We start from the raw sequence: 12,901 nt of genomic DNA, 5'->3' as shown, positions 1-12,901 counted from the left end.
CTGATTTGGAGCCCTCCAAACACTGCTTCTGTGCTGAGGGAGGGTACTTGTCAAACCTTTTCCTTTGGGTGCAGGTAAACCTGCAAAGGGCCTCCTTCTCCCTGACATTGGTGGGATGCAGACTTCAAATCCTCCCCTCCCTGTTTTGGTTCTTTCCCTTTTTTTTTTTTTTTGTCTCTTCCAAAATACCTTCCACGGCCTTATTAGAGGCAAAAGCACCTTCACTTTAAGGCACTGTGTTTTTTTTTCCCCCTTTTTTGGCAGTGCTCAGAATCAAACTCGGGGCCTCTTGGGTAAGTGCTCTACCTGTGAGCCACACCCCAAGCCCAAGGCACTTGTTCTTTTTTTTTTCTATACCAGGAATTGAACCCAGAGGCGCTTAACCACTGAGCCACATCCCCAGCCCCTTTTTTATACTTTATTTAGAGACAGGATGTCACGGAGTAGCTTATCACCGTGCTAAGTTGCTGAGGCTGGCTTTGAATTCGAGATCCTCCTGCCTCAGCCTCCAGAGCCGCTAGGATTATGGGTGTGCACCACCATGCCTGGCTGGAGAGATTTTCGTTGCTATTATTGTTGTTACAGCTGGAGGAGGGGATCTACTGGCATCTAGGGGGTAGAGACCAGGAGTGCTGCTGACAGGCAGCTCCCCGCTACCAACAATTATCAACCTTGCAGGTGACGGCAGGTCGAGACCCCTGCCCTATGGTATTCACCACAGTTGCTGTGTGCAGGTATTTACATCTTCAAAACAGTTGCTTATCCAAGAGAAAGGATGAGTGCTGCAGTTCTGTCACGAGAGACATTTAATAAGGAGTACTTCCAAGGGAAGCGAGCTTGATGGTCCACCAAGTGCTTCCCGGTACTGGAGCCCACCTGTTGGAGGTGAGACTTCTGAGACTATTTCTGGGATGATCTAAAGGGCTCCCAAACTGGAAAGCAGAGTCTTAAACTAACAGAGCTTGTTGACTGAGCATGTGCTCTGGGTCAGCTCTTCCGTCCTCCATCCTTAGAAAGGTGTGTTTCCTCCACACCCACAGGTGAGTGCAGCTGGGCTCAGGGAGGTGAGCTCATGCAGCTGTGGGGGGTGGCAGGGCTCAGGCGTCCGGGCCCCCAGGCTGCCTGTTTACACACAGGCCAGCTCCGCACATAAAGGCTGCCGCATTTTACAAGTAGGTTGTGGGGGATAAATGCCCAGCATTGTGGACTTGTGAAAGGGACTCTGTTGGGCTGGGTGGTTCTGTCCCTGTGCCTTCTGGAGCCACCCTGCCCAAACAGCCTGGGCATGAGGTGGACTGAGCATTTGGCTCCCAGGGGAATGGGCCAGGCCAGCCTGTAGGCTCCAGGGAGTCCCGGAGACAGCCACACCTTTCAGAAGTGTGTTGGTTAGAAGGCAGCTGACACTGTTCGCTGTAGCCCACACCAGCCCTTGGAAATACAGAGCCATGTCATGAACTTGGATGAGGGGACATGTATCAACAGGAAACAACTCAGGTGACCCAGCACCCTCCTCCTGCGGCCATGAGAGCAACCTCATTCTCCAAGACCTCAATAGTGACCATGGGGACAGGGCTTGCCAATGCGTCACAACAGGGAGTGTGGTGCCTGGTGAGGTCTGTGCTCAGACCCAGGGGAAACCTGGCCTGGCCTGGCTATAGTGTGGCTCAGCCCATGGGCCAGTGAGGGTAGGGGTCTCAGGCCACAGACAGCAGCATATTGCTGATGTTTATCCACACACCACACACACACACACACACACACAGAAACACACACACACACACATTCATACACATGTGTGACATGTATGCCTGAGCACATGAACATATCAACTCGTCCACATGGGAAAAACACCTTTGATACCTGTGTATACCATACCAAATAAGAGGTGTGAACACAGACAGGTTCACACGTGTGTGAACACATACTTAACACATTTCATCAACTGTAAGACACTGTTGTCAGATGCCACATTATTTTATGTACCTAAGAAAGAAAAAAGTAAGCCGGGCACGGTAGCACATGCCTCTATTCCCAACGACTCGGGAGGTGAAGGCAGGAGGATCTCAAGTTCAAGGTCAGCCTGGGCAACTTAGCAAGTCCCTGTCTCAAAATAAAAAAATTAAAAGCGCTGAGGGTGTAGCTCAGTGGTAGAACACCTCTGGGTTCAATCCCAAGTACTACAAAGAAAAAGAAAGAAAAATATGTGCTCCTAATTAAACTCTGCTCTCGTGCTTTACCATCACCTAGCATGTTTCTATCCCCTCAGAGGAGCCTCAGCCTCCCGGGGACTCAGGGTTTTGTCCTGTTATTCTTGGGAGTGTGCAGCTGTGATGGCACGAGGAGCTCAGGGTTTCCGGTTCCTTCTGCACTTTGAGGCCCACCCCTCCAGCTCCCTCTCAGCGAGCTGTTGGAGCAAGGGCTCCTCCCACAGCACAGTTGGCCGCCATCAGGAACAGGGCAGTGTGACTGCTGCACGGTCATCTCCGTGTTTCCATCTGAGCCACAGCATCCATTCTGCAAGCTTGATGCGGGGGCCCGCCTGGTCGCCTAGGGAGTGTCCAGAGGTTTCCAGACAGCCACCAGGATCCCATCCCTCCTCAGACAGTTACTATCTGAATCGATGAGAGGTTGTGGTTGCTGTGTGAAGCCACCAGACACAGGGAAGAGGTTCCGCCTTGCACAAGTGGTGACTGCCACATTGTAATTGCTACCTGTCACCAGTGATTATAAAGGCAAGAAAAGAAGGGCGTCTGAGACCAGGTGACGTGCAGGGTGTCTCTGGTACCCAGCGCATCTGCAAAGTCCTTGCGTCCTGTTGTCAGGAGGGTCAGGACACAGAGACAAAGGCCTGATCTAAGGGCCTGAACCTCCACATTGCTGTCATCTTTGTAGGCCTGAAAAAGGCAGGAGAGATCACTGTGGCCACCCAACTGCCTTCCAGCAATGCTTCCCCCTTCTGAGGAGCTTCGAGTACTTTGTAGTGCCAGAAAGTAACAAAGACCCATAAAGCCCAAAACCAAATGCACAAAAAGCCCCCAAGCTTGGGAGCACAGGAGTCAATGGAAGGAGCCCCCAGTGGTCAGAACGGGGCAATTTGAACAACAAAAGAAATAATTGAGCATTAAATCATAACCCAAAGTACAAAACAAATATCCCTGAGTCCATGCTGGTAGGTAAACAAATCGAGGAGATGAGATCATCTGTGCAGAGGGATTCTGAGTGATTCATGTAGCTTCCTCACTGGTGAGGAGGTGAAGTTTAACCATTACTCCTTTAATGTAGGCTGCACACAGTGACTTTTTCCTAAAGAGTTCAGTATGGAAAGAGGGAAAGAGTAACTTTATAGCAAGGAAAACCTGACCAGCCCTGTCATAGGCCGATGACCACGGTCAAACCTCAACAGGGATGTCATGCCACAGTATGTAGCCTCGACCTGGTGTGAGGAGACAGTTGCTTTACCTCAGAGATCGTCTTCTCCCAAGTCCAGAAGCCCAGTCTGACCATGAGAAGAACAGGCCCAAATTGAAGCAGAGTCTACGAAAGACCTGACCAGTCCCCCACAAAACCACTAAGGAAGGTCTGAGAAACCACCATGAAGGAGGAACAGACCAGGGCAACCTTCAGAGACAGATCACAGAATGCAGTGTCATGTCCTGAATGGGACCCTGGAGCAAAAAAGGACATTAGGCCAGGTGTGGTGGCACACAACTGTGATCCCAGTGACTCAGGAGGCTGAGGCAGACTTGTGTGCAAAAACAGCCTGAGCAACTTAGCGAGGCCCTAAGCAACTCAGTGAGCCCCTAAATAAAATATAAAAAGAGGTGGGGATGTGGCTCAGTGGTTAAGTGTCCCTGGGTTCAATCCCTGGTTCCTGGGGGCAGGGAGGATATTAGGGAATCATGAGGGGGATTTACAGAAGATACGGACTTTGGTTAACAATGTATCAGTATTGGCTCAGTAGTTGTAACAAATGCACCAAAGTTACAGGTGTTGCTAGTGGTTGCAGAGTGCATGAGCAATCTCTGCACCAACTTTCTATGAATCTAAAGCTTTTCTCAAGTTAAGGGTTTATTGCAGGTGGAAATCCTTTATCTGAGTGCTTGGGACCAGGAGTGTTTTGGGTTTTGGAATATCCACAGAATGAGCTATCCTGGAGATGAGATGCATGTTTAAACACGAAATTCATTTATGTTTCAGATTCATCTTAGACACGTTACCCCAAGTTAGTTTTATACAGCATTTTGAGTGCACCTGCATTTGACTACGACATGTTACAAGAAACCAGGTGTGGAATTTTCCACTTGGAGCATCAGGCGGGTGCTCAAAAGAGTTTTGGATTTTGGAGTGTTTCAGGTTTTGGATTTTCAGGTTAGGGATACTCAACCTGTAATTGAAAAGAGGAGGGTGAGTACAGCGCTCTGGGCAGGTTGTGGGGGTCAGGGGAGGCACCCTGCAGGCTTGCCAGCCCTTGGTGTCAGTTAGTGTCCTTGCTTCTGTGTGAGCACAGGTGGTTTAATACCCCAGGGTCTCGCTTTCTTAGCATTGTCCCCACCCGCTGTTCCCTTCTTGGTTGAGACCTGCCTTACCTGGCCACCACATAGGAGGAGGACGGTCTGCTCTGTAGCTCCTGGGGAGCAATGTTCCCTAGGACAGAGGGAACTCTGGGTTCTCTGCCAGGCTCCCCCTGCCCCCGCTCTGCCAAGGAGCCCAGCCTTGGTGTAGGAGGAGAGCTGCCCGCTGCCTCCCTGGCGCCCCCTGAAGGCCTGGCTGCTCCCCACCCCCACAAGTGAAACCCCAGCTTTTTTGCCTTAGAAATGGAGTCTGATCTCCCTTTGGAGGAGGATGACAGGACTGAGCTCCTGGCCATGCAGGTTGTAGGGAGCAGGGGGGGTCCTTGCCATTTCCCTTGTCTGGCGTGTAGCCTGTTTGCTGAATGGGGAGCACCCCCCAACACACACATTCGGAAACAAGGAGGCCGTTTGTGATCCAGAAGTCTGTGTGCTGAGTTTTGATAGTGGGAGGAAGTGTTGGGGAGGAGGTTCCAGAAAGCCCCGAGGCAGGGGATCCAGCCTGTCTTCCTGCCTGCCTTGCTGAGTTGTCCCCTGGTCCTGTTTCCCGCCCCTGGGCCGTTCTCTCCTTCCCCTCCACCTTTGCCTCTGTGTAGGCTGTCCCAAGGTCCCAGGGCCCTAATCTCACATCCCTCCTCATCAGCCCTCCTGTCTCAGCTGGACCGCACAGTTTTGAGGTCGGGATCTTCCTGGGTCCCCACCCTCACAGGGAGCCTCAACTTGTGGAGTAGGGCGGAGGAGACGTGGCTCGGGAGCGGTGCGCTGCGGGACAGATTGATTGAACCTATGGAGGCTGTCTCGTGGCCCCAGGCCCCAGAAGGCCCCTTTCTACCTGCTTCCTGCTGGTGCCACAGTTGGCCAAGACCAGGAGAAGGGCCTGCTTTCCTCCCAGCTCTGCTCCTCTTCTTTCCCAGGCCAGAGGAAGCCCATACTAGTCGATCTGGCCCTCTTCTTTCCCAGGCCAGAGGAAGCCCATACTAGTCGATCTGGCCCAGAGCAGCCAGGTTTGGAACATCTACTGAGTATAAATAGGGTCCATAGAACCACAGAGATCTGAGTTCAAATTCTAGCCTTTCCACTTCCCAGCTGGGAGGCCTTGGGCAAGTTACTTCACTCGGATATCTTGCCTATGAGGTGGGAATAATTCCTCTCTCCATAGGGTTGTTGTGAGGTTGTATTCAAAGCCACTTGGGCCAGTGCTGGCACATAGTAGGTGCTTGGGAAATATCAGCTTGCTCTTCAACCCCATCGCTCTGCTGTTGTTTCTCTGGCCAGAGTCCTGATCTTTGCTTGTTTTTCTAGTGCACACCCAGAGGCTATCTCAGGTTAATATACTGTGTCAAACCCTAACCTGGGGGGTTGGGGGGGTGTCCTAGCAGAGGTGACCTTGAACTTGGCTCAGGGAGGAGAGGCAAGAAAACCAGCAGCATTGTTTCTTTCTGCCCTGTGGGGGTGTCTTTTGGCTGATCTCCCCGGAGCTGGCTCCCTGGCCTTACCTCCGGCATTGTGGGGCAGCCATGGGAGGCTGTGGCTGACACGGCCAGGCCCTGGGTGCACAGCCAGGCTGGAGCCCGTCAGGCAGCCTGTGAGTGTGTTCCAGAGGGGCTGGGGTTCCGGGCGTCCCAGCTAGCCACACCTGGCTGTGGCGCCGTGTGCCAGCTGCCCCCTACAGTGCCCGCCAACACGGCAGCCCTGGCCGGCCACTTCCTTGGCTTGCACAAACCCCAAAGCAGTTCCAGCGGAGCCAGAGCCAGGGAGGTCCCTGCTGCCAGGGTGAGCTGACAGCTGAGTGCAGATGAGTGTTCCAGGGCTCCAGAGAGGGACCCGAGCAGGGAACTCGGAACAGCAGGGCCAACCCCACCAACCACGGTCCTTGGCTCGAGGTGGTGGCCATTGGAACAAAGGTCACTGAAGTCCTCGATGAGTGGATTTATCCTGCTCAGGGGTAGAAATGAAGACAGCCATCCCTCAGCATCTGGGGAGCGGGGACTGGGTCTAAGATCCCTGTGGAAACCAAAATCTGTGGAAGCTCAAGTTCCCTGTATCTCCTGTGCAGTTTTTCCATGTACTTTGTCATTTTTAGGTTATAAAGCCTGATGCAATTTAAATGCTACATAAATAGTCATTACAGTGCACTGTTTAAGCAATAATGGCAAGAAAAAAACAGGGAACATGTCAATATAGACAGCGTGTTTCAGAGATTTTCAGTCCACAGTTGATTGAACCTGTGGAGGCGGACAGTGGATACAGAGGGTGTCTGACAGGTGACAGGGCTCCTGGCAGCTGTCTGCGTGGTCCAACCTGCTTGACGTACATGTGCAGGAAGGCAGAGGCCCAGCAGATGCCCTAACCCAAGTCCCAATGACAGCTCTCCTCCGCTTCTCTCTCTTGTCTTCGTTCCTCGTTTGTTCAGGACAGCTGATGGGCTTTCAGGTACTCGTGGGGCATGCACAGGTGCCGCAGTCTGGCTGGGCACAATTCACTAGCCACTTATCAAGCAGAAACGAACTTTATTTTTAGAACACACATGCCACACTAGCTCTTCAGGAATTCCCTCAGAGCCCAACTGCCACCACTGGCTTCCCACAAGCCTCTCAACCCCCCTCTCCTCCTGCTCTTGAGGCCGATTGGCTGGGTCGCGTGGGCGGAGCTAAAAGAGTCCCCCCAGTGAGCAGCTCCATGGTCTGAAAGGGCGGGGAAACAGCCCAATGAGCATCACAGCAGAGGAGCCAATCAGCTGGCAGCTGGAAGTTTGCTGGGGCCCCGGTGAGCCAATCAGCTGGAAGTTTGCTGGGGCCCCTTCTGCTGTGGCTCTCTGTGTTTTGTTAGTGGTGCATCCTTGGTCTGCTAACAGAGCACATCAGACCAGGGAGGACCACAACACTGACCACACCTCAGTGTTGAAGGAAGGCTAGTCCCAGCCTTGGGGCGCAGGAGGGTTGGGCTTCGTTGAATGTCACTCCACTGCAGGTGGATTATCATTTCAGCCAGCAGCCAAGCATCCTTGGGTTGGAATTCTGCTGTGTGGCTGGTGGGATCTGCAGGCCCTCCTAGGATACGTCTTGGGAAGGCAGGTCAAGAGGACACCATCTCTACACATTGTGGCTCTTTGTTCCCATGAAGTCTTCGCTCCTGCTGGGGAGGGCAGGAGGGTGGGAGGAGCCCTGTGCCCATTGGTCTGTCTGTCCTGCCTTGTGGCGGGGAGTTGGCAGGGGCTGCCTGCCCACAGCGGGCGCAAGCTTTGGTCTCATTACTCAACTGGATCCAGACACGGGCGCCAGGAAGGTTTGTGAGGAAGCCTGATGCTGGCTGCTGTGGAGTCCGCACGTTGATGAACTGGTCAGGTGCCAGTTCTGGGCACTGGGAGAGTGGGCTGGGGCTGGGGCTCCGTGGTGCATGAGCTTCTGCTGCTGCAGCTCTGAGCCCACAGCCTGGCTCCAGCCTTGGCTGGCCCTGGAGGGGTGTGTCCATGGGAGCAGGTCTCCAGGTCCCCTCTAGCCTTCTCCTCCCCGTGGGACTCCCACATACATGTGGTGGGAAGCATTGCTCTTCTCTGTTTGGGGGACAACAGTCCCTTTGTAAGTGAGGTTTCTTTGCTTATGAGTGGAAAAGAATTGATGACTGGATGGCCGGGGGAGATGGAAGTGATAAGACTAGGACATGAAACTCCATTTCTGCTCCTTGTGAAGCAAGCCATGTGAGCAAGAGTCAGAGACTGGCCTCCACCTCTGCCTCCATCGCTGATGGCTGACCAAGCCTCTGGGTTTATGCCACTCCCTCGTGATTTCCAGATGTTGAGATAGCCATTATTATCCCCAGTCTGCAGAAAAAGAAACGGAGGTTCTAAGGGATTCCCTGTTGTGTCCAATCAGCCGGCTCACAAAGGGCAGGGCTGGGACTTGAACTGAGGACTCTAGGAGACACTTCATCATTGCTGTGTCTCTTCTTGAGCAAGTCGTTTCTCTGTGAGTCTCTGAAGCTCCATCTGGGGAATTATTTACAGAAATGACAGCACACCCCATGCATTTATCATGCTTGTAAAGACACAGAATATTTTCCATGAAACAAGCAAAATGTGATTTTGCCTGGCAGTAGGGGAAAAGCTGCTGTTCCAGTGGCAATTGAAAAGGCCAGGGGGCTCGAGCCAGGGTTCCCAGGAAGGGCCTCTTCAGGGATGTGGAAAGATGAGTGTCTGGTCAGGGGCTTGAGTTGGGGACTGTGCCCACTTTGCCTCCCCACACTCGCTTTGGCATCACGGAAAGAGCTCAGCACTGGAATTGTGTGCTCCAGGACCCGACTCCCAGCTCCTGTTAGCTGTGTGTCCCTGGGCAAGTCAGGTGACCTTTCCCAACCTCAGTTTCCTCCCTGGTAAAGTGGGGATAGGAATGCCTGTCTGATGAGGCCATGGTGGGGTGAAGTGGGGTACCACCAGTGGATACTGGGCCCAGGACCTGGCGCGTCGCAGGCTCCTGGTGAATGTGCACTCTTGTCCTTGCAGGTGGATGAGATTTACCACGATGAGTCCCTGGGGGCCCACGTGAACATCGCCCTCGTCCGCCTGGTTATGGTCGGCTACCGCCAGGTGAGGCCCCGCCTATCAGCAGGTGGGGTTTGGAGCTAGGGTAGGAGCAGCCATGTGGGCAAGCATCTGGGAAACCAGGCTGCAGGTGTCAGGAAACCTGCCATGTCTTCAGGAGAGGAACTGACAGTCCTGGTTCCTCACAGAGGGAGGTCCCTCTTCTTGGGGAACTGAAGGGAAACTGAGGCACTGACAAAGGCAGGCCCTGACAGGCTGAGCCCCGGCTCTACACTCTTAGGCCAGTCACTTATTGTCCATATGGGGTAACAGCTGAACTTCCCTCCAAGGGCAGCTGTGAAGACCAGAGGGGAAAGTGAATGTAGTGCGTGTGACACTCAGAACAGCTCTGCTTGGACGCTTAGTAGAGGGGTTGGGAATAGCGTGTGTCATTCTTCATGGACACATGCATGGGCACGGGACGGCGGTGGCTAGTGAACACCCCTGAAGCAGGGAAGGCTGTGTGCCAGGGGCAGCCACGTGCAGAAAGCTGGGGATCTCTGGAACGCACACTGCATTAGCACAGGGTTTAGCACTGTGGCGCTTGGTATGGTTTGCCCATCGCCGTCGCTACCCAAGCCAGCCTGCTGCCTTGCCACAGTTCCTGTGTGGCCTGACTGCATCTTAGTCAGTATTCTGTGACCTGCTTGGGGCATCCACCGTAGTGGAGGGAGAGTGGCCCTTGGCACCCGGGCTAGGACCACTCCACTGTCGGTGCCCCTCCCCCTGCAGTCCCTGAGCCTGATCGAGCGGGGGAACCCCTCGCGCAGCCTGGAACAGGTGTGCCGCTGGGCACACTCCCAGCAGCGCCAGGACCCCGGCCATGCGGAGCACCACGACCACGTCATCTTCCTCACCCGGCAGAACTTTGGGCCCTCAGGTATGCAAGGTACCGTGGGTTGGGCCAGGGGGTGGACGGGCTTCCTGTGGGGGCTGCCCCAGGTCAGTGGGAGGGTTCAGGACCTGGGTGGGCAGATGGGTGAACTTGGAGTGGTTCCTTGGAGACCAGGGCAAGTCAAAGGGTTCCCACTCACGTGCCCATTCTTTTAGTTCAGCCTGCAGGCAGCTGGGAGTGGTCAAGCCCTGGGCCTGGTGCTTCATGTCCCAGAGCCTGGCTTCTTAAAGACCCCCCTGCTGACTTTTAAGATATCTCTGCCCACATCATGTCCTGCTGTCCTTGTTGTAGATTGTGAGCACTTGGGGGACAGTCATGTGGCCTGCAGGAAAGGCAGTCCATGCCCCACCCTGCTCCAAGCATCATCTCTGGGTTCTTCCAACTCTCAAATGGGGAGAACAGTACTATATGTCTTCCTTCATTCCCTGGCCGCTCAAAGGGCCACGGAAGGCATGAAATGTCCATGACAGTGTACCGACAACTGAGCATCTATCTGCAAACATGTGTGACTTTGACCCCCAGGTTTCCCATATGGGGAAACTGAGGCAGAGCATGGAGAAGAGGCTTGCCTATGCCCCACTGCAGTCGGGAGACAGGTCTGAGCCCACACTGCTTTCCAGGCCCTACGTTGAGGGCTTTCTAGTTTTTTCTGGTTTTAATGCTGGAAATAAGTGAGCCCACCCTGCCTATCCAGGGCTTCTCATACGAATCACTGATGCCCCAAATGTGGCGGACAGACACATGCATGCATGCAGATGCACGATGCAGCATGTACACGTACAGACACACATGTGGATACCCAGACCCATGTACATACCCACAGATACACACACATGCGCACACACTTCCGTATGTAATGACATGGCAGGTGGCCAGTCCCAGACCTCCGAGACATCAGGGACTCCAAACCTCCTTCCCACCGCAGCTTTTCATTAGGCTCCCCAGACCGTGTCAAATGAGGGAGCGCTTAGTAGCTCTAGGTCAGGGGATGTTCTCTCTGCAGGCCCAGTTCCATCTGCCCTCCCAGCCCATAACCTGGTCAGGAGTTTTTGTTTCTGTTTGGCTTGGTGGTGCTGGGGATGGAACTCAGGCCTCATGCATGCTAAGCACATGCTCTACCACTGAGCCCCAGCTCAGCCCCTGGGCTGGTCTTGAAAGTAGTCCCTTAGCACACAGTGGTGCTTGGTAAGCGTTGCCCATCGCTGTCGTTACCCAAGCCAGCCTGCTGCCTTGCCACGGTTCCTGTGTGGCCTGACTGCACCTTACTCAGTATTTTGTGACCTCTGGAGAGACATCTTACCTGTCCTCCAGCCACCTCTGCTGCCCACATGTCATTCCCTGCTCCCCTCAACCCCTGCATTGGAAGCCACTCCTTTCCCCTTCCTTCAGCTCATCCAGGACTGTCCCCACCCCTCGCTCTCTAACTCTAGCACTTCACCACCCCTCCTCCAATCTAATCACCGAGTCCTCCTGAATCCAGACCTCCCTTAATGGTGGGTGCTGGGGTGGGAGCAGGAGCATGGATTTGATTCTTCTCTGATTTCTCCATGATATCTAGAGAAGTTTTTATTTCCCTGAGATGGGGTCTTGCTGTGTTGCCCAGACTGGTCTCAAACTGCTGAGCTTGGCTGGGCATGGTGGCCCACGCCTCTAATCCTAGTGACTTGGGAGGCTGAGGCAGAAGGATCACGAGTTCAAAGCTAGCCCCAACAACTTAGCGAGGCCCTAAGCATCTCAGAGAGACCTGTCTCTAAATAAAACTTAAAAAAGGGCTGGGGATGTAGCTCAGTGGTTGAGGGCCCCTGAGTTCCATCCCTCCTACAAACAAAATAAAACAAAAACAACCAAAAAAACCCTCCTGGGCTCAAGCCATCCTCCTTCCTCAGCCTTCCAAACAGCTAGGCCTGAGGCACACAGCACCGTGCCTGGCTCCCCATACTGTCTAACACAGTGTCACCCTCTACCTCCACGTAGAAGGCCTCCCAAGCTTGTTTGCAGACTGACTGACTGACGCCAGGACTGGAGGGAGTCGGTGTGGACTTAGGGTGTGCGCAGGCTCAGATCTGCCTGGAAATCCCGCCTCTGCTTAGAGGAGGAGGCAGCAGGAGCCTCCAGGCCAGGAGGGAGCTACCAAGCCCTGGGGTGTGGGGGCAGCTACCCAGGTCTGCTCTGCTGTGGGTAGGACTTTGGGAGCATCCTTCTTCTCTAGGGACCCTCCAGCACAGGCCAGGCTGTCCCTGAGGTGGCCAGGCTGGGCACCGACCCTGGCCTGTCCTGCCTCATCTGCCTATGATTTCTCTCTCTGCCCTCTCCCCTCTCCCTGGCAGGGTATGCGCCTGTCACTGGCATGTGTCACCCCCTGAGAAGCTGTGCCCTCAACCACGAGGATGGCTTCTCCTCTGCCTTTGTGGTGGCGCACGAGACCGGCCACGTGTAAGTGGCACCAGGAGGTGGGCGGTGCCGGTGGGTCTGTGCTGGGGGCTGGGCCATGAACGCCAGGGGATCCTGTGGGGGAAGGCTTTCCCCAGATCAGGGTCTGGTCCCAGTGTCCCAGGTACACCCGCGAGGCTGGTCTACCCTGGAGGCCTGGTGTCTCAGAGTGCCCAGAGAGGGAGGCCCTTCCCTGAGGGAGAGGGAACAAGGGACTCACAACAGTTCTGGGCCTGGGGACCAGATGTGGCCCTGCCTTTGGGAAGTTTGGTGGCAGTGTCCCTGTCATAGGCTTGGGCTTGTTTTCTGGGTGGTCTCTGTCCCTGGCTTCCCTCCATCTGCCCTTGCCTCAAGGTCCTAGTGAGACCCGTTCCAGCTCACACCAGGGCCCTGTGCTCACGGGAGAGCTGGCCCGAGCCCATCACAAACAGG

The 12,901-nt window shown here is 54.4% G+C and overlaps 1 protein-coding gene across 2 annotated transcripts in view; it reads left to right on the top strand.

Annotated features, from left to right (window-relative positions):
* Window positions 1–12,901, top strand: part of Adamts14 (ADAM metallopeptidase with thrombospondin type 1 motif 14) — a 75,209-nt gene that overhangs the window by 35,631 nt on the left and 26,677 nt on the right. Inside the window, exons 5-7 of one of the 2 annotated variants that reach the window (XM_027931303.2) lie at window positions 9,067–9,150; window positions 9,877–10,024; window positions 12,367–12,472. In XM_027931303.2, coding sequence (XP_027787104.2) covers window positions 9,067–9,150; window positions 9,877–10,024; window positions 12,367–12,472 — 338 coding nt within the window. Of the gene's footprint in view, window positions 1–9,066; window positions 9,151–9,876; window positions 10,034–12,366; window positions 12,473–12,901 lie in introns of both variants that reach the window. The other variant, XM_027931302.2, reaches the window with a different exon arrangement.

The sequence above is a fragment of the Marmota flaviventris genome, chromosome 4 (genome assembly GCF_047511675.1).
Source record: "Marmota flaviventris isolate mMarFla1 chromosome 4, mMarFla1.hap1, whole genome shotgun sequence".
Lineage (NCBI taxonomy): Eukaryota > Metazoa > Chordata > Mammalia > Rodentia > Sciuridae > Marmota > Marmota flaviventris.
Note: the sequence above shows the minus strand (reverse complement) of the source record. Positions and strands in the feature narration are given on the sequence as shown.